The 24,286-nt window shown below is 30.8% G+C and overlaps 1 protein-coding gene across 14 annotated transcripts in view; it reads right to left on the reverse strand.

Annotated features, from left to right (window-relative positions):
* The window catches only part of LOC139489139 (ankyrin repeat and fibronectin type-III domain-containing protein 1-like), a 178,194-nt gene that overhangs the window by 66,309 nt on the left and 87,599 nt on the right, over positions 1-24,286 (reverse strand). For 2 of the 14 annotated variants that reach the window (XM_071275287.1, XM_071275285.1), the window contains exon 1: positions 23,290-24,143. The exons of 8 other annotated variants lie outside the window; for them this stretch is intronic. In XM_071275287.1, coding sequence (XP_071131388.1) covers positions 23,290-23,402 — 113 coding nt within the window. In that variant the 5' untranslated portion in view covers positions 23,403-24,143. Of the gene's footprint in view, positions 1-4,349; positions 5,088-23,289; positions 24,200-24,286 lie in introns of those variants that run through there. 4 more of the 14 variants (XM_071275288.1, XM_071275289.1, XM_071275290.1 and 1 more) reach the window with 4 other exon arrangements.

A 24,286-nucleotide genomic window follows, 5' to 3' on the forward strand; every position in this document is an offset into this window, starting at 1 on the left:
ATACTGACTACTGTCCTAAATAATGCGGCCACTATCTTATCCGCATGCACCATGTGCCGATTAATAAAGTATAATTTTCTTATATTTAGTAAAAACTGGCCAGTAATTAATACTTTTATGCGATACCCTTAATTTATTTATAATAACGTTACGGAGACAGATCAACTTGGCCGATATAATTTGGGGCGAGATTGTCACGTCGACGTTTGTGTACTGGTAAAAACGTCATCAAAATTTGTTTACGCTGAATTATGGACAGGACGAAGATGAAGATGTTTTCAGATAAGTGCATTAATAATTTAATTTAACATGTGTATATGTGCATATAATGATTATAAAAATAATTTATTGAGGAACTATGATTTGTATGGTTTTTATCTGAGCAAATCAACATCAGAAAGTCTGAAAGCATAAACTGAAAATATATTTATTTTTAACATATACAATGAATAAACTTGTTAACTTGTCACATAACAGGCATAAATAGTAGGTATGTCAAAATTTAATTCAGTTGTGTGTATGTTTATTTGGTGAAAATAATAAGTCGCTATAGTTATTTATCGTCAGGGGATAAAAAAGGGAGAAGGTAATTAATTTGGCAAAAAATTAAAATAACCTTCCAAGACTTCATAATTATTTGGACTAGCTTCCAATCTACTGTATTCTATAAACATTAAACATGCAATCATATTTCTATTGAATTTGTTGCTTCAAAACGTTTTGAACAAATGATTCTTTGTGGATTTTTTTGATACTTTTAGGGGATATACTGATCTTTTTAAATGGAGCTTCCAACGAAACAGATTGCATGCAGATATTCCAGTTGAGTTACCATAATTTACTCAGCAATTCTAGTTGGAAGTACAGAGACAGCAAATTGATTAACAGAAAGGAAAACATGACATGTATCCTTTTGCATAAATAACCCAGGATTCCCAGTGGCAGTGCAATTTGAATTGGTGCATGTATATCCTGCTGGTATTTATTTTTGGGATCCTGCTTTTTTTTTCGGGAATCCCAGTATATTTCCACTGGGATTTACATCGGGAATCCCGAAATTTATCCCAATACATTTACATCGGGATCCCGCTTATTTAGCGGGAATCTCGAAATTTTATCCCAGTGGGATCCCAATCAAAATCCCACAATATCCCAGTGGGATCCCACCTAATTCCACCGGGATAAAATTTCGGGAATCCCGGACTTTTGGCGGGTTCCCGAAATTTTATCCCGGTGGAATTAGGTGGGATCCCACTTGGAATCCCATCAAAATTCCAGCCGGGATTCCAGTGGAATTCCAGATTTATTTTCTCTTGGGTTAAGTTAGAGTATATTTATTTATAGCGTGTGGTAGGTCAAATGTGTCAATTACTGTGTAAAGTTAATGAAACCTGTCCATCAAATGTGTTCCCTTTTCCCCAATCCATGCTGTAGTATTTATTAATCAAAGAGAGATAACTCAAAAAGAATTACTGACATCATAAAAGTTTTGTTTAGTCTTTGATTATGATAGTTTATTGGTTTTTTAAGGTAAAATCATATAAAAATAAAACAAATAAATATTTTAGCTTGAAATGAATGATAGTTGGGGTTTTAGGCCACTTTTTTTTTTATTAGTTGGTTTACGGATGCGCTGACCCTGTTTTTCCCGATTTTAGAATAAAAATAAAAACGATTTTGAAGATTTTTTTTAATTTCGCCGACCCTTTTCTGTTTGAAGAAGTACAAATAAAAATAAAAACATGATAAAAAAAGATCGGTCTTTCTTCTTCCAGTCGGAATACCCTCGGTGTTGATTGTAAAAATCCCATCCGGTTCCCTGTTTTAATAGTCAACGTTTCATCGCAATCGTGTTATCTAATGCGATGAAAAGGAACCAGTTGAAAATGGAAGTTGACGGCGGGTCAATCTTTTTCAAAGTTTTGGTTAGAAACCCGTCGACAGGGGATGTTTCAGGGCAGTTTGTCCGCACCAAAGCACTTCAGTCTGTTAAAGACATTATTCTCATATGTCTCAGTGAGACTGCTTTTGCAATTGACTCTGTGAAAGGGTCGAAGAATGATAAACTGAATGATGATGCCAGCGATGTCCCTTTGGACACACTGTGTGCAGTGTTAGCCAATTTCGGGCAAAAATTCCTGCACGTCAGTGTTAGAACTGTTTGTGTTTGTTTTTTTCTCTGGTTAATAAGCGTTGCTAGAGATATTTCTTAGAAATTCATATTTATTTGAACTGTTCCATTAAAAATATTTGGTACATACTAGAGGGAAGGATCTTTTAACTTGCTGCCTGGGATGGGTGTCTGAGTAATTGACCTTATCATTTAAATACCTAAATACCTTCCCACAATAACTATTAATATGTTTTAATGGAACAGTCTTGTTGAGTAGGAATTTATAAAATAAGATCCATGTGTTTTTCTTATTTAAATTGACATAAAGAAATGATATGGTGAACAAGATGCCTGACAATATCACTTCTACATTTAAAACGGGACAATCACAGGATACTTAGCAGTGTAAAATAGCATAAAAAGGACAAACATTGTATGTTTTATATATGTACCACATATGACACGCAGAGAGCAAAGTATTTCCTCAACAAGATTGTATGATATGAGGAATTTTGTCACACCCTAATTTAAATTTGATGAATATATACACAGAACAAAAAGAAATTGGGAAACACACTTCCCCTTCATCAGAGACCTATATATGTATCTGCTTTTATCAATCTACATTGACATTGGACTCCTTGTAACACATTAATAAAAACAGCAAGAGTTAATACTAGTTTATGAAATGATCTGCATACATTTTGTACATGGTTAGTATTATACTGTAGAGTAATACCATTGTTTGTTTCTCGATTTTTGGTTAAAAAAACCTGTTTAAATTCCAATTTTATTTTAATTTTTTTTTCGACCTCCTACCCTATACTTTTTCATTGTTTTTATTATTTGTTTTTTTTTCGACCTCCTACCCTTCCTCTTTTTAGAAAAATCCCGTAAACCAACTAATAAAAAAAAAGTGGCCTTACAATTCACCAGCATGAAAAGGCTCTATTGAGGCATAAACAATGAATGATATGAAATTTACTTTTCTTTACAGTATGAAGGTTTTGCTCATTGTTGAAGGCTAATATTATACAAAATAGCCTTTGAATGAGATTGATACCAGGACATATCAACCTGAAAGTTAAGTGACCAAGAAGCAATAATTCTGTTTTTATTATCACTATACGGGTGAAATGGAGCAGAAATAAAACTTGATTGCTTGTTTTCAAAGATTGCATCACACAGTATTTAGACTGTGCAAGATCACTTTTCTGTCTGTCTGTGTTTTCAGTCTATCTAATGAAAGTACAGCTGAACATATGTATCTTTCTTAACAAAATCAAATAAGTTAGAATATACAAAATAATCTAATAATCAAAAACTATTCTTTTCTTAATTTGAATACTGAGTCCTTATATCAAACCTTTAAACAAACAGTCATCTGTAATAACTCATTAAAATTTACTTGAACTCGGTCTGGGTTCTTAGATTTCTTCATAATATCTAGCTTCGTCATTGAATGACAAGGTCTAATCACATAAATGAAAAGTGAAAATTCCAGTTATCTCCCTTCTTACATCAAAATCAAATGATAATCCAACAAATTTCACATAGAATAAACTTTTTTTAAACAATTCTTTAGCTCATTAAGATTTCAAAGTTAATTTTTTTAAGTTCTGATTCAGGATTTTGGATCTTTTAAGGATAAAACCTCTTTTAACACTACTTGGTCTATAACTGATTATAGAAACTATACTATAATACTAGTGCCTTAATTTCAATTATAGTTAACTGGAAATCTTTAAACACTGATTTTGTTTCTGTTTTTTTGCCACACACTTAAATAAGCAATCAACTTCCAAAAGATAAACATAAGTCTGTAAACTATAAAACTACCACAATATTTCATTTCTGCATTAGAAATTTATACCATTTACACTGACTAAAAGTTTGTTTTCCTCTTTTTAATTTTGAATGTCTGATCAACACACAAAATTTATTTTTCCTAAATTACATCTCTTCTCTCAAATCATCACTATGAAGTTAAATTACTTTTGTTTATTTCTTGACCCTTTAGTTTTTAGTTTTTTTATGAGGCATTCATCTCACTCTGCCAGATAGACCAAAAGAAATTTTATAAAGCTTCACAACTAACCAGAAATGTTGAAGTGTTGACCTTTTAGGGTACATGAATTTATCAGACCCAAATAATAATCAACTGTAAATAATTATCATTTGATTTTTGTTGACAACTTGTTAACATGTTAAGAAATTGTAAATGTTGTATTCTTACCTTTTTATAGAATTAGAAATCCATCTAACTACTGAACACAATACCTTCCATTTTAATCGTGTTTTTTCAGGAACCATGCCTTTCTCAAATATTTCGGAATGTTTCATAAATGTTCCACACAATTTAGATAAATTCACCTTTCTAAGGTTCTTGCCAAGTAAACAGTTCACAGAATATTAATTATATAGAATCTGTAAATCACCAAAAGCTGACTCCTACGGAATTTCCTTGAATTCTCTAATGTTTAAGCTTAGTCAAAACTCACTTTCTCTAATACTGAATGTAATGACGTTTGGCTTCAGAAATAATGCAATTAAGTTTTCATAAAAGAGAGTCTGCATTGTATATATTCAGTAAAACCTACGTAAAAGTAATTGATTCGTTCCATGATTGTCAAAAACGATCTTAAAATCCTGTCACTATTAAAACAGGAAGTTCATTTTCACTATCCATAATCTAATGAAGTTCTATTAGTACGCACCAAGAAATTTCAAAATACTTATCAACAATGACGTATGCTGACCAAATTACAACCTAAAATCAAATAAATCTATAAAAATCAATTCATCTCCAGACCAAAATTACCAATTCCACAAAACTGACAGAAGTTCGAGTAAACATTTATCAATTAGTTTGAGATTAAAAGAGTCGATATCCAATAAATAAGATAAATTATACTGTTAAAAAAGAGCAGTTTCTGAACTGTTAGTACACATAGGCTAAAAGAATATATATAATAACTGGAATTAAGGATAGAATCACATTACAAAGGTTGTTTTTGTCTTCAGGTGTTAATTGTTTACGTCTAAAACAGACGTGCTTCACCTTTATCTTTTACCTGTTATTAACCTGTCATTTATCAGATGTTTGCTGGATCTGATGAGTGAATGTTACGTTGGTCTATACATTAATGATATATACCCTTTAATTAAAAGTACCATACCTTTACAAAACAAAAGCCATATGCCACTGTTTTTAGTTTTTAATGTGTTTTTATTTACTGATCAATTTAGAAAACAAATAGATGTAATTTTCATCTATTATGAAGGCTATAATAGCCTGGGCGGACACCATAATTCCCAAAAGCCTTCATTACAGATTTACAGGATGTATTCCTAGAACCTGTCCTTCAAAACTTAAAAATAATTTAGTTTATAATCAAATTCATGGATTAAACAAACAATTGTTATGTATTTGATTTCATTTTTTCAACAATGAAATAACCAATCTTATTAAAAAATACTATTCTGTGTCCACACTTCTCCTATCAAGATCTTCTCCTATAATATAAACTCATCTTGTACTCAAAAAGAGAAATTACCTGGTACTAGATCTCCAAGATAAAATTCTTTACAAAAATCCCAAACCATGCATACTCACTGAGACGTTGGTGAAATGTAACTATATGATTATCCCTGCATAATGATGGTTTTCATAGTTGGTATACATTTGCTCTAAATATTTTTAAAGAGACTGGATTAAATGCTAAAGATTTTGAAACTTGTGATAAACCATACAATAAAATTAAATATTCCTTAAAGATGAAGTTTAAACAGGTATCACATGAATTTTATACAAAAAAAGTCTTGAATAAACTTTCTTCTATAACAGACAGTTCGAAATTATTTCTATATGGTCAAATAAAAACTCAGATAAAAATTGAAAATTATTTATTAAAAGAATCAAATTTTAAAACCAGACAATTAATTTCTAAATTAAGGGTTAGTGACCATAACCTAGAAGTTGAAATGGGAAGATATAAAAATGTACCCAGAGATCAAAGGTTATGTAAACTTTGTAATAAAATTGATGATGAATACCATTTTTTACTATACTGCAAACTAAACTCAACTTTAAGAGATTGCTTATTTTTAAAGATTAATAATTTAAATCCTGATTTTACAAATTATCAACCACTTTTAAAGCTAAAACAACTTTTAATTCCTAAATCTGAGCTTTTGACAGAAATTGGTGACTTTATAAAGCAATCATTAGAATTGCGAAAATGAGGTCCATGTCCATCAAAGGCTACATTAATTACCATTTATAACTATGGTTTTTTTTATGTTTATATTTGTAATTCTTCACTGTCTGTATTAAATGTTGTATTTGTGTTTGCTTGACCCATATGGGTGTATTTTTGCAAATAAAATTATTATTATCTCAAACTCAAGACGAAATTTAAATAAATGAATAGAAACCATTTTTTTCTCATTTTTTAAAAACTCTTTTGGAATGTCTTTTTTTATTTCAGCCATGGCTTTATTCATCCTTTTTCCTTCAACTTGAGACCATATGTTAGCAACTATAAAAGTAAAATGTAAAAGTTTATTGGAGTAACATGATGTCTTTAAACAGACATTTAATGCAAGTGCAAGCACCTAAACTATACAGTTATAGGCTTTAAATTGTTAATACAAATTATACATTATATCTGTCGTTTTATCTTCAAATTGTTCTACACAGGCTATTCCCATCCTTATTATTTGAGTTCAAACAACACAACCCACTACAAATAAGAGTTTCAAAGCTGTATATACCAAACATTGGAACAAATTATTCATTTGATAAACAAAATTTTAAGCCAACGTCATAGCATTACATGCTGATCAAACATCAAGGATCATTCGTAAATTTCTCCTTAAAATAGCAAATTAATCTGTCATTGTGAAATTTACAATATTAATTTAAGAACACTGTTTGTATATAATCAGGTTACAATGTTTGTTTGTCTATTGGATTTTCGTTGAAACGATGCAAGATTTATTCAAATGAGTTTCATATCTGATTATAGTTTCTCAGAAAAGGTATTTTTCAATATTCCCAGAAGACTATGTCCTCTTTATTACAAGTATCTCTTCAATCACTGTGTCGTCTGCTTCTATTGTCTTTTGTTCAGTCCGTCTGCTGGTAACTTTATTTACCTAACATTTTTTCTTCCAGAGGCCTCATTTAATAAAATCACTGATCATTTATCATAACAATAGCATTTTCAAAAATGCTTTAATACTCAGTGGCATATTTATTGCTAGAAATGTTTCAAATATTTTAATTTTCAAAATTGATGTTTTGAAAATTACTAATAACACTTTTAGTACATTCAAACTCATTAAACCCCCAGCCTTTCAAATGATTAGAATCCAGAAAGGTGCTTTGGATGCAGGAAGTTTATCAACCTACTGTCTCCTAGACTTTTTCCTCCCTACAGAATCATGATTAATACGCTTTAGTCTGTGATTCAGGTACTTCATGCTATTCAAAATTCCCTTAGGATGAATTTAAGTCATAAAATGTTTTGTCACAATGGTCAGTGATAAATTATAAAGCCAGGGATATAATGGTTGTTAAAGCCTTTAATAAATTCTTTCTTAAATACATGTTTTTGTACTTTGAGACTTATTTGGGATTCGTGTTTGGCTTAACCTGTAGACTCACTGATCTTATTAATAAACAGGATATCACATCATTTTTAAAGGTGATGTTTTTTTATAAATAGATATAGGAAGATGTGGTGTGGTGTGAGTGCCTAAACGTACAAAATCCCAAACCATGCATACTCGTTGGTGAAATGCAACTATGATTATCTCAAACTCAAGACGAAATCTAAATAATTGAATAGAAACAATTTTTGTTCTCATTTTTAAAACTCTTATGGAATGTCTTTTTTATTTCAGCCATGGCTTTATTCATCATTTTTCCTTCAACTTGAGACCATATGTTAGCAACTATAAAAGTAAAATGTAAAAGTTTATTGGAGTAGCATAATGTCATTGAACAGACATTTAATGCAAGTGCAAGCACCTGAACTATACAGTTAGGCTTAAATTTGTTAATACAAATTATACATTATATTTGTCGTTTTATCTTCAAATTGTTCTACAGGCTATTCCCATCCTTATTATTTGAGTTCAAACAACACAACCCACTACAAATAAGAGTTTCAAAGCTGTATATACCAAACATTGGAACATATTATTCATTTAATAAACAAAATTTTAAGCCAACGTCATAGCATTACATATATGCATGCTGATCAAACATGAAGGATCATTTGTGAATTTATCCTTAAAATAGCAAATTAATCTGTCATTGTAGAAATTTACAATATTAATTTAAGAACACTGTTTGTATATAATCAGGTTTCAATGTTTGTTTGTCTATTGGATTTTCGTTGAAACGATGCAAGATTTGTTCAAATGAGTTCCATATCTGATTATAGTTTCTCAGAAAAGGTATTTTTTCGATATTCCCAGAAGCCACTATGTCCTCTTTATTACAAGTATCTCTTCAATCATTGTGTCGTCTGCTACTATTGTCATTTGTTCAGTTCCTCTGCTGTAAACTTTATTTACCCAACATTTTGTCTTCATTAACAGAATCACTGATCATATATCATAACAATGGTATTTTCAAAAATGCATTAATGGTGGCATGTTTTATTACAAGAAATGTTTCAAATATTTACCTTCTAAAATTGATGTTTTGAAAATTATTAAGACCACATTTATAGTACATTCAAACTCATTAAACCCCCTGCCTTTCAAATGTTTAGAATCTAGAAAGGAGCTTTGGATGCAGGAAGTTTATCAACTGTTTTAACTGCCTGGGTTGATATCACTGCTACTAGACCATTTCCTCCCTTAGACTTATTACAGTAACAGAATGAAGATAGCTTAGTTGTCTGTGATTCAGGTAACACGCTTAGTAACACAAACCTATTCAAAATTCCCTTATATATGATGAATTTAAGGGGGTTCGCGGGTCTAAATCATTTATATAGGATTTCTCTATATTTTTCTATAAATGAACTTTATTTTATCATGTTTATAGTTAATAAAAAAATAAAATAAAAAAATTGGGTCACCGTTCATTTGCCCTCACAATCTGCCTTCGAAAGAAGCATACATATTTGTAAAAGTGTTTTTTTTGTTGTTGAACTATAAGAGAAATAAAGGTAATATCGAAATAAAAAAAAGAAATTTATTACAGAAATCGCTCAAATATTACAATAATTTAGTTTAAGATCAGCATATATCGAAATTATATTAAAAAATATAGGTCACCGATGAGTTAAAAGAGAGATTTCAATTTTAAAGCCAAAAAATGGCATTTTTCCACCAAAGGGAGATAATTTGGAACTTTTTAAATGATGTTTACATTTTAAAAGTCATATAGACTGGGGCCAACACGAATTAATTGTTTTGAATGTTTTTTTGTACCATATGATAAAGTAACAACTACAAGAGGTAATAAATAAAATTTGTAATGAAAAACAAATGTTTAATTTTTTTCTGAAATTTTTATACGCTCGAGCCTCCTGATAAATTATAAAGCCAGGGATTTGGTAAAAAACAAATTGAGATTATAAAGCCTCATAAATACATAGTTAGGGATTCAAGTTTGGCTCAGCCTGTAGTTTTCACTGATCTGATTAATAACCAGGATATCACATCACAATTCTTAAAAGTGATGTTTTTTTTAAAGCCTGTAAATTTAGATACAATCCATGTTAACTAATTAATCCTTTCAATAGACATATTCTTAATGGTTATCAATTATACAGAGCAGTCAAATCTTTTGAGGTTCAATGATTTGACTCAGTAACCAAAACCGAAACATTACAGATCAAAAGTATAAAATAAACAATTTGCGATACATGGACTTCATAGTATGAATCTAATATTTTGTGTGTATTTTTGTCTCGATGTTAATAATAGAACAAAAAAGCAGATTTTAATACTTTTTATTTCACGAGCTAATACCTGTTTAAATATCTTTTTAAAATGTTTGGTACACACATTGATTTTCTTTTTCAAAAGTTTTGACAATTAACTCCTTACCCTACATCCCATCAATACTATTTACTCCTTACCCTACATCCCATCAATACTATTAACTCCTTACCCTACATCCCATCAATACTATTAACTCCTTACCCTACATCCCATCAATACTATTTACTCCTTACCCTACATCCCATCAATACTATTTACTCCTTACCCTACATCCCATCAATACTATTAACTCCTTACCCTACATCCCATCAATACTATTTACTCCTTACCCTACATCCCATCAATACTATTTACTCCTTACCCTACATCCCATCAATACTATTTACTCCTTACCCTACATCCCATCAATACTATTTACTCCTTACCCTACATCCCATCAATACTATTTACTCCTTACCCTACATCCCATCAATACTATTTACTCCTTACCCTACATCCCATCAATACTATTAACTCCTTACCCTACATCCCATCAATACTATTTACTCCTTACCCTACATCCCATCAATACTATTTACTCCTTACCCTACATCCCATCAATACTATTTACTCCTTACCCTACATCCCATCAATACTATTTACTCCTTACCCTACATCCCATCAATACTATTTACTCCTTACCCTACATCCCATCAATACTATTAACTCCTTACCCTACATCCCATCAATACTATTTACTCCTTACCCTACATCCCATCAATACTATTAACTCCTTACCCTACATCCCATCAATACTATTTACTCCTTACCCTACATCCCATCAATACTATTTACTCCTTACCCTACATCCCATCAATACTATTAACTCCTTACCCTACATCCCATCAATACTGTTTACTCCTTACCCTACATCCCATCAATACTATTAACTCCTTACCCTACATCCCATCAATACTATTAACTCCTTACCCTACATCCCATCAATACTATGAACTCCTTACCCTACATCCCATCAATACTATTTACTTATATTTTGACAATTATAGCGAACCCTATGATAGTTTTCCATAGATTCACCTGAAAGTTACCTGTCGATTTAAACTTTTGGCAGTTCTATTGTCCCATCTAACAAATACAACAGGTATTGTTCTCTGTATAGTTTATTCACTGGGACCTTTAAATTTCTTCTAGGAGAAATATATCACTCATTGATTAATATACCTGAACAAAAAATTGAACTGTCAATGATGAAAAATTACTTATACCAATACTAAGAAAGGACTCACAAAACTGCATGTGGTGTTGTATTTATTCAATACCAAAAACTCGTTTTTTATGTGTTCAATATTAATAATGATTTAAAAATTAAAAGTTGATTTCTGATCAAATATTCAATAAATATTTTTGTGTGTTTGATAAATAAAAATTTGAATATTATTTTTTTTAAATTAAGGTCTTCATAAACATAGTCTAAAAATTAACAACAAAAAAAAACATGCAAATTCATTGGAAAATACTAAAAAAATGTGTCTAAAATAAACTTTTTATTATTAAATCAGATTTTATATTGAACAGATTGAAAATATATTAATGATATATGATATATTGAATAAATATAATATTGCATACAGTTTATGTGAGTTTATAGAAGTATTTCAATGGTCAGGTAAATTAATCAATGAGTGATATATTTCTCCTAGAAGAAATTTAAAGGTCCTGCTGAATGAACTATACAGAGAACAATACCTGTTGTATTTGTTAGATGGGACAATAGAACTGCCAAAAGTTTAAATCGACAGGTAACTTGCAGGTGAATCTATGGAAAACTATCATAGGGTTCGCAATAACTCCTTACCCTACATCCCATCAATACATGAATACTATTTACTTATATTTTGACAATTAACTCCTTACCCTACATCCCATCAATACATGAATACTATTTACTTATATTTTGACAATTAACTCCTTACCCTACATCCCATCAATACTATTTACTTATATTTTGACAATTAACTCCTTACCCTACATCCCATCAATACTATTTACTTATATTTTGACAATTAACTCCTTACCCTACATCCCATCAATACATGAATACTATTTACTTATATTTTGACATTGCACAAGGTCATGTCATTATCTATAGCTATTAGTTGTAATTGGTTTTGAACTGCCAGTACTCTTGTCTCAGTGTTTTGTGTCATCTGTTTTTATGTTTATAGTTGGTTTTGTGCCTCCTACCAATCTCTTGAGTAAGGCCAATATTTATTAAGTTGTTTGTTCTGATGTTGTGCTGTTATACCACTGTCCCAGGTTAAGGAGGAGGATTGAGCGCTCACAAACATGTTAAATTCTGCCAATTCTCTATGTGCCTGTCCCAAGTCAGGCGTTCAGTGGTTGTTGGTTCACATTTGTCATATTTCTTGTTTTGTGATGTGTGGTAAGTTTTCTTGTTTTCTTGTTTCACATTTTGTCAGAGCCTAATGTATAGCCTATTATAGAGTATGGGTTTTACTCCTTGTTGATGGTTGTACGATTGCCTATAATTGCTAACATTCATTGATGTCATTTGAACTTTGGAGGATAGTTTTCTCATTTATACAGTATGTTTATTCGAATAATGTACTGCAGCAGAGTCATTATAATTATAACGTGACTTATAAGTTGCCTTGTGCGTTGATGATAAGCTTGAAACGAGAAATCTATAAATATTGTTATCCGAATTAAATGTCTTCAGTCATAAATTTGGTCATGTAGTGATTAGAGAAGGAGAAAAATTTGAATAAAAAAATATCTTTGGTTACCATATTGTTAGCCAGAATAGAAATCAAAACATTATCACCAGTACATTAAATTGACCTTCCATTTGTTCAATTTAAACCAATTACAAATGAGTGTGAAAATTATTTCTCACATTGTTCAATCAGAACCAATATGTTGCTGTTATGAATAATATACCATACAAATAGCAAGACATTTAAGTAACCTTTTATAGAGGATTTCAAAAGCCTTCAATTAGGAAAATTAGGAAACACTAGGAAGTAAATGTGACCAGGGACAGATCCGGAGGACAGATCTTTTTGAAAGGGGGAAGGGGCTCCCAACCCAGGATAAAGAGGGAGTTCCACTTATATGTATCTATTCAAATGCATTGATCGTCAAAATAAGTGGGTTACAACCCAATGAACCTGCAGTGAAAAGATGTAAAATTGAAAAGATTTGTAGTTTTGAGAAAAATTGAAAAGTATACATCAGAATTCAGCATTACCCACCATGTTTTAATTCAATAGGAATAAGACGGAAGAATTACCATTACAAGGACCCTTCACAAATATCCTTGCAAATTTTAATCAAATACTGTAAATTCAGAAATTTGTGTGATGTTTCCATTATAATTTATTGCAAATTGAAATTACTGACTAAGGGAGACTCTCATTGAGGGTAAAGATCGTTATGTACACCCCCTAGTAAAATAGTAGAAAATTGCAACACGTCTCAAAAATAAAAACTCCCATTTAAATTTTGATAGCATTTATGATTTGCTTGCAGTGTCATGAAATCTCAATAATTAAACTCTTATCTGTGTTGATAATCAAATAGCAATAATAAAGGTAATGGATATCTTTTTAATTTACAGTATACCTTGGAATAAACCAGATCATCTTACAATAATCAATCTCCATTGGTTCATTGTTTTTCTGTGACTTTCAAGGTTAAATGTAACAAAGACAGTAGGCTGACATAATTAGAAATCAGAGATTCTAGATATCAAAAGAAAATAGGTTGTCCCCTAAATTTCTGTTTGTCAGCAACATATTATACTAAACAGCAGATGTTTTGGATAATTAAGAAAAACATCAGGAAACATAATCCCTATAAATGGAGGATGATCTATAAATAGTTTAAAACATAATGATTTAGTGAGAGATAATGGAACCAAAATAGTATTTTATAACTTTTTCAAAGGAAAGTCTTTAAAGATATTGTATATCAATATCAAATTATTTAAGTAATATGATGAATGATAACTATGCCGGCCTTCAACTACTTTAGGCTACCCAGAATGTTTTTGTTTATTGTACTAAGTTATATTTAGGTTAGAGTATATAATAATAATAGTATTAAAATAGTTGTCAGCATTTTGGCACGTCACGTCTTCTCTCTCACAAGCTTCACAGAGAGTAATCATGTAAATGTGACAGTGATAAGGTAAAGACAGTGTTCTCAATTTATCCCATATTGTTCAGCTGCAATATTCACAAAATACAGAGAAATCGTATAAAAATTCTTCAATACTTAAATGATAGAAGGTGCTCCTGGGGTTCTGTTACCCCACCCTTTTCATAAAATTTAGATTTTAAAAATGTATTCCTATTCATGTATTGAAGGGGTAAAATGTAACTTTTCCCATATTGTTTGGGTTTCATTTGGTGTGTAATGTAACAGTGGAATACCAATGTGCCAAAAGAGAGAAAATTGGTTCATAAAAACAGTCGTGAACACCAAGAAAGATGACACACAAAGAAGTTATGGGAACTTTATTAACCTTTTCATATGATTCTGATAGTTTTCCTGATCTATTCACATTTTTTCAAAATTGAAAAGGTGACCTGCAGTATTACAGCGGCACGTCCTTGTATCACCTTGTCTATAGGGATTGCCCTACAGTAAACCCAATGATACAAATGCTGCTGTATGATCTACTAAAATGAAAACTATCATCTCATATGAAGTCCACATAATTTACTACCGAAAAAAAAAAAAAATCAACCCCTTTTCAGATTTATCTGATTATTTAAATTAATATTAGCCGTTCTGATTCAAATATGAAGAGGATTCAACAAAAATAAAAGACCTCTCCTAGGACATAACAAGTGATGATGACCTAATACTCTTTTCCAATTCATTGTTTGGGGTATAAATTAAAATTTGAATATGTCGCATGCCTAATGCAAGAAACATTATGAATATGATGTTCTAAATTACATTTTGCATCCATGTCAAACTAAAGATTTTCTCTGAAAACATTAACACATTTCACATGTTATTTGGAAACAAATGTCATCAATTTAATAATCCTTCTTAGCAGAAACTTAAAACCATGATAAAACTCCTATTCAACACCAAATGCTAAAACACAATGTAAACTGATTAATCCAAAAGGTCATAAAATGAGGAAGTTTAAAGTTTCGTTTTTAATAAGAAACACCCAATCAGATTATGTGCAGATTCAATTATTTTCCTTGATTGAGGAAAACTTGTATTTCGCGATATCGTGAAAATTTGAATTTGTGTTATTTATTGCGAAGAGACTGCATAAAACCTGATAGAAATTTGTTATTCATTTAACATTTAATAAATTTGTGTTTCACTCGTACCAACGAAATCCACAAAAATTGGTACATGTATCCAACTTATGATAACTCCACAGTATATTTAGACAATATATGTATAGTGTCTTGAAATATGAAATTTATTTGTATGAGGCTTAGAAACGGGAAAATGCGAGGTTCTACCGAGCATTTTCCCGTTTCGTGCCGAATACAAATAAATTTCATATTTCAAGACAATATACGTATATTGTTTTTATACTGAAATCGAAAAAAAATATTTAAAAATGAAAAAACTATGTAACAAAAATTGTTAAAAAAAGTGTTTGGAATTTCCCTCTTGGGGTACCATTTTGGGGTATTTCCCTAAGAGCGTAGTCCAGGCGGTAAAACATTGACATATTAAGGAATTAGAAAGGGAAAATGAACTTAATTGATAACATTTGATAACCATGGTATATAAATAACCAATTTGAAGACATAAAAGTTTAAATTCTTAAAAGTTTGACCATTGTTACTTTACGTTGGCATGGTCGTGACGTATCGTTGTTGATGAAATACAATAAGGAGGCGGGGCTTATAGGTTAGTTGGGGTCATTGACGTATAAAGCTTACGTTTATACGTATAGCTTTATCTGTATAGTAAAATAGCTGATTGCAGTATAAAATGTTTTATACATGTATCCAACTTATAATAACTCCACAGTATATAATGTTTTATACATGTATCCAACTTATAATAACTCCACAGTATAAAATGTTTTATACATGTATCCAACTTATAATAACTCCACAGTATATAATGTTTTATACATGTATCCAACTTATAATAACTCCACAGTATAAAATGTTTTATACATGTATCCAACTTATAATAACTCCACAGTATATAATGTTTTATACATGTATCCAACTTATAATAACTCCACAGTATATAATGTTTTATACATGTATCCAACTTATAATAACTCCACAGTATATAATGTTTTATACATGTATCCAACTTATAATAACTCCACAGTATATAATGTTTTATACATGTATCCAACTTATAATAACTCCACAGTATATAATGTTTTATACATGTATCCAACTTATAATAACTCCACAGTATATAATGTTTTATACATGTATCCAACTTATAATAACTCCACAGTATATAATGTTTTATACATGTATCCAACTTATAATAACTCCACAGTATAAAATGTTTTATACATGTATCCAACTTATAATAACTCCACAGTATATAATGTTTTATACATGTATCCAACTTATAATAACTCCACAGTATATAATGTTTTATACATGTATCCAACTTATAATAACTCCACAGTATAAAATGTTTTATACATGTATCCAACTTATAATAACTCCACAGTATATAATGTTTTATACATGTATCCAACTTATAATAACTCCACAGTATATAATGTTTTATACATGTATCCAACTTATAATAACTCCACAGTATATAATGTTTTATACATGTATCCAACTTATAATAACTCCACAGTATAAAATGTTTTATACATGTATCCAACTTATAATAACTCCACAGTATAAAATGTTTTATACATGTATCCAACTTATAATAACTCCACAGTATATAATGTTTTGCAAACAGACTGCGTGTGTTTTATTTTTGAGATAAATAAATTGCTCATATTTTATAAAAGGTTCCATTTGATTCCAATCAACACTGATAACCATTTTGAGATGTGGTCATTTTTCGGAGAAAAAAAAACGTTGATAAGGGTTATGCAGATGATTTTTAACACAATTTGATAATAAATACAAAAACTTGACTGAACTTAATTTAAACTAATGAAAATATATAACATGTGACCATTAGCAATGCTGCTGATTCAATCCTGTTTAGAAAACTGGTTAATTAGATATAAAAAGTAATGCCTATTATTACAAAAATGGTCAAATATTTATCTTGGATAAAATTAAATACTTCATATTCTTTTCATTTTGGGTCAGAATACAATATAGGCTTTGATTTCCAACACAGAGGCGTAGCATCCTAATTTATATTGGTACGGCAGAAAATCATGATGGGTCGCTTAGCGACGCATCCCGCCTCGTAGAGGCGGTTATTCGGCAAGGGGTTCGGGGGCCGCTCAAGGCCCCCCCGAGAAAATTTTAATAAATAGTGCAAAATCCTGCATTCTGACAACCTCCAGACACACAAATTTGGTTCTCTAAAACCCTAGTTTTATGGGCAACAATTTAAATTATGACTCTTTTTTTTTTTAAATCAAAATATAAAAATTCATGATAAAAAGTGCAACTCGAATCCTGCATTCCTGACAATCTCCTGACACTTAAATTTAGTTCCTAAAAAACTTGTTTTATGTGCAATTATTTTACTCTCTTGAGTAATTTCAATTTCAAAATATAGAAAACATAATTTGAAACATGAGTCGTGTCGGAAAGGTAGCAATTAAACTTTATCAAAAAAGTTGAAGGCCGTTGAACATCTTAGCTAAAATAAATACACGCACTTTAACTTTGTGTTGGACACCTTGCCAGGCTTTGGCATGCTCCTACAATACTTGAAAAAATTTTACAGAAAAAAAAGCGCCATTCCGAATATGCATACCGGTTGTAGGAAATTATTAAACTATCAAATCTTCGCTAATAGTATTCAGGAAGTAAAGGGAACTATGAACAGACCGATGAACAGATTTTCAAAATTCCTTTTACAAAGACCAATAAATAAACATGATGGATAACTTTCAGAATTTCTCATACAATATCAAGTAAGGGTAAGACAAACGACGAATCTATGACACTGCGAAAAAATTTATTTTCATTGTGAATATGGTTTCATCGCAATAACGATCAATAAGTTTATGACGACAATGCTAGAACTGCTAAAGCGATAATATAGTAGCAACATAACAATGTTCAAACAACTTAGAACAAACAAAGTATAAGAACATTTCCAGAGAGGACATCCCAATTTACAAGTCATTTATAAAGGCATCGTGATTACAGATTAGTTTGTATATATATTGTATCACCATCACTGCTAGCGATCCGATGGATAAATCTGTTGTAGAGTTGTCACTCGTTCAAACGTATTTAAATATTCTAAACATCAACCCAACAATGTTAGAGCTGTAAATTTGCGTTAGCAAATTTTTGTTTTTCCCTCACCAGAATTCGAACTGAGATATCGTGGTACCAAATTGCGTTGCACTATGATCGGCGCGCTAGACCAGTCGACCACTTTGGCTCTTATCAAAAGTGATAAACTAGAAAATATGCAACTTGAAGCGGCTATGCTAGTTACTGGCGGTACTAAGCTATCACCCATAAACAAATTATACAATGAAACAGGATGGGAGTTACTATCAGAAAGACGTAAAAAACATGAAATGTTTCACAATAAGACCCCTGATTATTTAAGCGATATTATCCCTCACAACTGTTTAATATTCATAACTATGACACAAGACGAACGAATGACACACAACATATAAAGTGTAGAACAGCATTGTATCAGAAATATTTTCTTACGTCAGTCATTCGATCCTGAAATGCTTTTCTGGACGATATCAGATTTGGTCCCATCTATATAAGTTTACACTTAAACGTTACCTTAATCAAAATGTAAGTAAAATACCAAATTATTATTTATATGGAGAAAGGAAAGGACACTGAATACTTCATGCCAGACTTCGGATGGATTGCAGTAATCTAAACGAACATGTATTAAGAGAAATCTTGAAGAAATTAAAAACTGTACTTGTGGTAGAATCGAAAGCAGTAAGCATTGTCTTCTCGAGTGTACTCCCTTGTCCGAAAACGTACAATAGAAACTATTCCGTTCCCATATACAATATAAAACATTCCTGTTTGGCAAAATAACCTCAGTCAAGAGGAAAATCTACTTGTGTTTAAACAAGTTCAACAATTTTTAGCAGATTCAAAGCCATTTGGAATATATAGTATTTCATGGTTAGGATCGTAATTGGGTGAGACAGTCTTGACAAAGTCCTAGACACACACCAACCCGGTACATATCATATAGGAAAGATCAGACAAAAAAAAATCAACTTTTTATTTGCAGTTATTTGCCTTTTTTTACAGGGAGACTGATTAATATATGAAGGGAAATACTGATTCGAATCCCTTAGTAATGTATTTCTGTAATTATATGCATATGACATGTATATATGTACATGTTTTTTTTTTAATATGATATGTTTTAAAGAAAAAAAAAACAGGTATTTCAGGAGGAAAGGTTGGTAACCGGGGGAAAAATACATAACAGTTAGATGCAGAGAGTTCAGGGAATATAATGGAATAGCATTTTTTAATAGCATTAAACGTGTTTGTAAACCGTCGAAGATCAGACTTGGGGCTTCAGTGACTAAAATCTAAAAAAATCACTGTGACTAGGACTGGTCTATCATTATGTACTTTATTTCTAAGGATCATGCAAAGTATGTGAATGCTAGATTTATATCCATGGCGAATTTTCGTAACACTTGCTTTCAGATTTTAGCGTCACGGAACGCTAAATACTTTTAGTTTTTTTTTTCGATATTACACAGTAGGTTGCAGATTTGTAGAATGTAAAACTCCAAAATTACGAGAAATAATATACAACCAAGTGTCGCACGGAACTTTTGAACATTTAGTTTATTATATATAAAATTCACACTATAACTGTTAAATGAAGAAAAAAATTCGTTATTTTCCAATAAAAAATGTGTTAAATTACAAGTGAAAATCGCCTTCAGTTTTTTTCGTATGTTTTGTTCAAAATGCAACATTCTTTGCAAACACTTCTTAAAATCTTGAAGGAAAACAAAAAGCCATATATACAACGCACATTAGCAAATATGAAAGACGCGATCACAAAAATTTACCATAGCACAAATGATATCACACATTCACAATGGCGGGACGTATAAGTACCGAGCCACGTCAAATAGATATTACCAAAACATGACTATTGATAAAACAGTAAAAATGTGTTACTGTATGGTGTTGTTGAAGTTGGATTATATTCCGATCGTCATGGTGCCTAGAAGCAGAATGTGCATTTTAACAATGTGCAGATCGTTTATTTGTCTCTGTAGCGGATAGATCGGCACGCACTAAAATTGGGACAACTCGTTTATATTTTAGTCATGATTACTTAAACTTTATGGTGCATGCATACAGAGTAACTGACAATATTTTTGTTGCAAAAAATAAAATAGCAAAAATACCGAACCCCGCCCAGGAACATTCAAAACGAAAATACCGTTATCAAATGGTAAAGTCAAGAGCTCAAACACATCAAACGAATGAATAACAACTTTCATATTCCTGACTTGGTACAGGTATTTTCTAAAGTAGAAAATGCTGGACTAAAACTGGTTTTATAGCTTGCTAAACTTTAATATATTTATATGCCAGTCGCACAAAATTCCATGCTTGCCGCACAACGTTTGTTTCTCCATTTAAGAGTTCTAACTTTGATTCTTCCATGCCATTTGTGTTTAAATCAGAACAATTGTAGAAGGCAGTAACATGCTATTGATAGTACTATGACTGTTCATGACCATATGCATGGTCAATTAAAATCTTTTGTAAGTAAAAAAATCCGTACTTTGATTAATACAGGGCAATTATTCGTTATCGTATATACTACGTATACAAGTTTTCGAACTTTGCTTATGAATGTATACCGTATATTGCTATGACTTCTACATGGACCTTTCTATCATGATTTTTTTCTGTAAAATCTTTATTTTCTTTATTTCCGTTGAAAACCCTTATTATTTTATATTTTTTATATAAATTTTAGGTACGGCATGCCGTACCAACGAACATTATTGGTACGGCGAGTGCCGTACCTGCCGTACCGGCTGCTACGCCCCTGCAACACAAATATTTTTAAGAATTAAAGGTTCCTACAGTACATACATCATTGCTTTGTAATCCATTATAGATTAACTGTATAATTATGTAAGAATTGTACAAACTTGCTCCATTTTATCTTATTGTATTTTTTACTTCCGTTTGTCATATAATGTTTCATGCTCTAGTGCATGATGTAAATTAATCGAAACTCATGATTATAGGAAACAAATTAATATGCTGATCAAAAGAACCATATAAAAATGCATCACCTGAGTGTATAATTTTGATTTACTAAAAAGTATAGAATTTTTACTCAAAAATTGAGAAGTTAACAACCCTTGCAACAACTCTTTGAGAGGTCCATAGGTGGCCTGTTGCAAGGCAAAATTACTGTCCATATCCAATATACCCTCATTTTCCAGTGGCAGTCCAAACTTCCTCGACTATCATCCTGGATATCCTCTATCATTACAAGACCTACCTATTGTATTTATTAACTTTAAATTCTCGTCCTGAACATGTATGAAATATTTGCCACTGGACGTTAAGCAACTAACAATCAATAATAAAAAATTGATCAATTGCTGAAATATTTAAATATTCTTAAAATATGCACACAGAGACATTTCTTGCAATTTTCAGGGCTTCCATGTTTTGGGACATATCTTTCCCAAATCATACATTTTGAATAAAAAATTGAAATTTGCACTTCGTCAAGCACATTTGAAGTATTATGACTTTGTCCAGCAATGGTAATGAAAAAAGTATTTAGGTTTATTAAGTATCCTTTGCATTTGTAAGATTTTCTTATGACTTTTTGATTGATTGGTGATAATTACATCACTTTCATCCCTATCTCAGGCTATTTCGTGGTGGTCAAGTTTTATTGGTGGAGGAACCCGGTCTCACAGTGCCCAGAAAGAACCACCAGTATTGCGCAGCGCAATTTTTTGAACAGAAAAATTAGATAAAAGACCTGTTGACACTTTTTGTGAAATTTCTTAAAAGAAATATTTCATCAAACTGTTATTCTAAAGGGGTCTAGATGAGCTATGGATATAATATTGTGTTTCTAATAAAACCTCAGTATGTAAGATTTCTAAATCAGCACTGTGAGTAATGTTTCCCCAATACATTTATATGGACTATTTATCTTTTCTGGCATTGATGGAGGCTTTCATGCAAAGTTCAGGCAGGTAGTAAAAAATAATCCCAATCATGTGGGGTTCAATTGTTTCCCCCAATAAACGGTTAATTTATACTGTGCTTTGATTGGCAGCTAATTTAAAATAATTACATTATTGGTAGCTTTTAATCTAGAGAAACACCTCTTTTGTTGACTTACGGTGTTACCACAAATATAAAGATTAAAATACATATGGAATAAATTTATTTTAGTTAATTTGTATTGGTAAGCTGTCTCATTGATGCAGACCCTTTTTTTCAGATCTCTAATTTCATTGGGATGTTACAGAATTACTCAACTTTCTATCTTTGAATTAAAAAATTTTACCTATTCCTGAATGCTCATAATGTTGAAAATCTAAAATTTAACTATTTTGAGCAGAGAAAGATAATCTCATGGATTGGTCTTTCAACATTTTTTGTAAATTGAAGTTATTACTCACATATTAGGTCAAGATTATTTAATATTTCAATTTTGGAAAACCGGATACTAAATATAGGATTTAAAAAAAATAAAAATCCTCAGCTTCATGGTGTCTGGTGTGTTTAGTATATTTTTCATTCAACGAATAAGTCAGCTAGAATGCAAATAAAGGTAAAAACTTGAAAAAAATTATAATTTAATTTGAAATTTTATAAAATTAAAAATTTAAATGTAATATTTTTTCTTTCACATGGCAAAACATATCTATAATTGATAGCACTGAGCAGGATTTTTGAAAGATTAATGTCAAGTGACAAAGACATTTTATGAAAATTCAGAATGAAAGTTGAAATTGATATAATAATGGTAAAATAAATGATAAGACTCACATTTTCTTTTCTTTTCTCTTGTTTTGAACAGTGATAAGAAGTGATGTCACCACCATTTCTGCTTGTTTCCACGCTTTCCATTTTCTGTACACTCTTTGCCATAATAAACTCATTTTACAAAATTTTTAATTCCTCATATAAACATTTACAATGTAAGATCTAGATTCATTATTCGGCTAAATTTTTTTCCGGGTAGATGAAGAAAATGAAACAAGTGGTTGATATTTCAGGAAAAGTTTGTTCTCACTTCCTATATATCAATTCCATTAAGAAAAATAATCTGATTACAGCTTGGAGTCTAAGACCATTCATTCCTTCATTCATCAAACGCTCTAAAGAGTCTGACAAATCAAATTCCTATTGATTTATGTAATGATACAATTTCTTCTGAGTATTCAGATTTCTCCCAGAGTTCAACAATACTCTACAACCTTAACGGTCATGACCAAGCCAATTCTAGGCGCTGATCAGATAATTTTTTTCTCAGCCACTAACAGCATTAAGTGTCGCTTGTCAGTTTCCATAAAAGCTAACTGGTAACTGCATACCAATAATCAATTTAATTCTATTGTATTCCAGTCGCGTTATAAAAATCTGTAACAATTAGTAAACGAGATTCCCGCTAAATGCAGAACCAATGTATGTAATCATATGTGTTAAAATTGTTGATTTACTTATATTCCTGCAGGAGTTCAAGTGAATGAACCTTTTAATTGTAAATTGTTTAATATAATTGCAATTTTAATAATTAATGTATTCTATAAACTCCAATAAATTTTATTTCCACTGACGATTTTAAGAAAAAAACATTGCAACATATATGAATACGTGTCAATATCTCTGTTCCAAATATTTCAATATATCAAAAAGTGCTTAGATTCTCTGTCCATTTGTAACGGAAATCACTTCTGGAAATGAAGCTTCTAAAAACTTTCATTTGAAAATTTCACTTCAATTAACAATCCCTTATCTCATACCGGTAGTAGAAAGCAGTAGA

This window comes from Mytilus edulis, chromosome 9, assembly GCF_963676685.1.
Source record: "Mytilus edulis chromosome 9, xbMytEdul2.2, whole genome shotgun sequence".
Taxonomy (NCBI): Eukaryota; Metazoa; Mollusca; class Bivalvia; order Mytilida; family Mytilidae; genus Mytilus; species Mytilus edulis.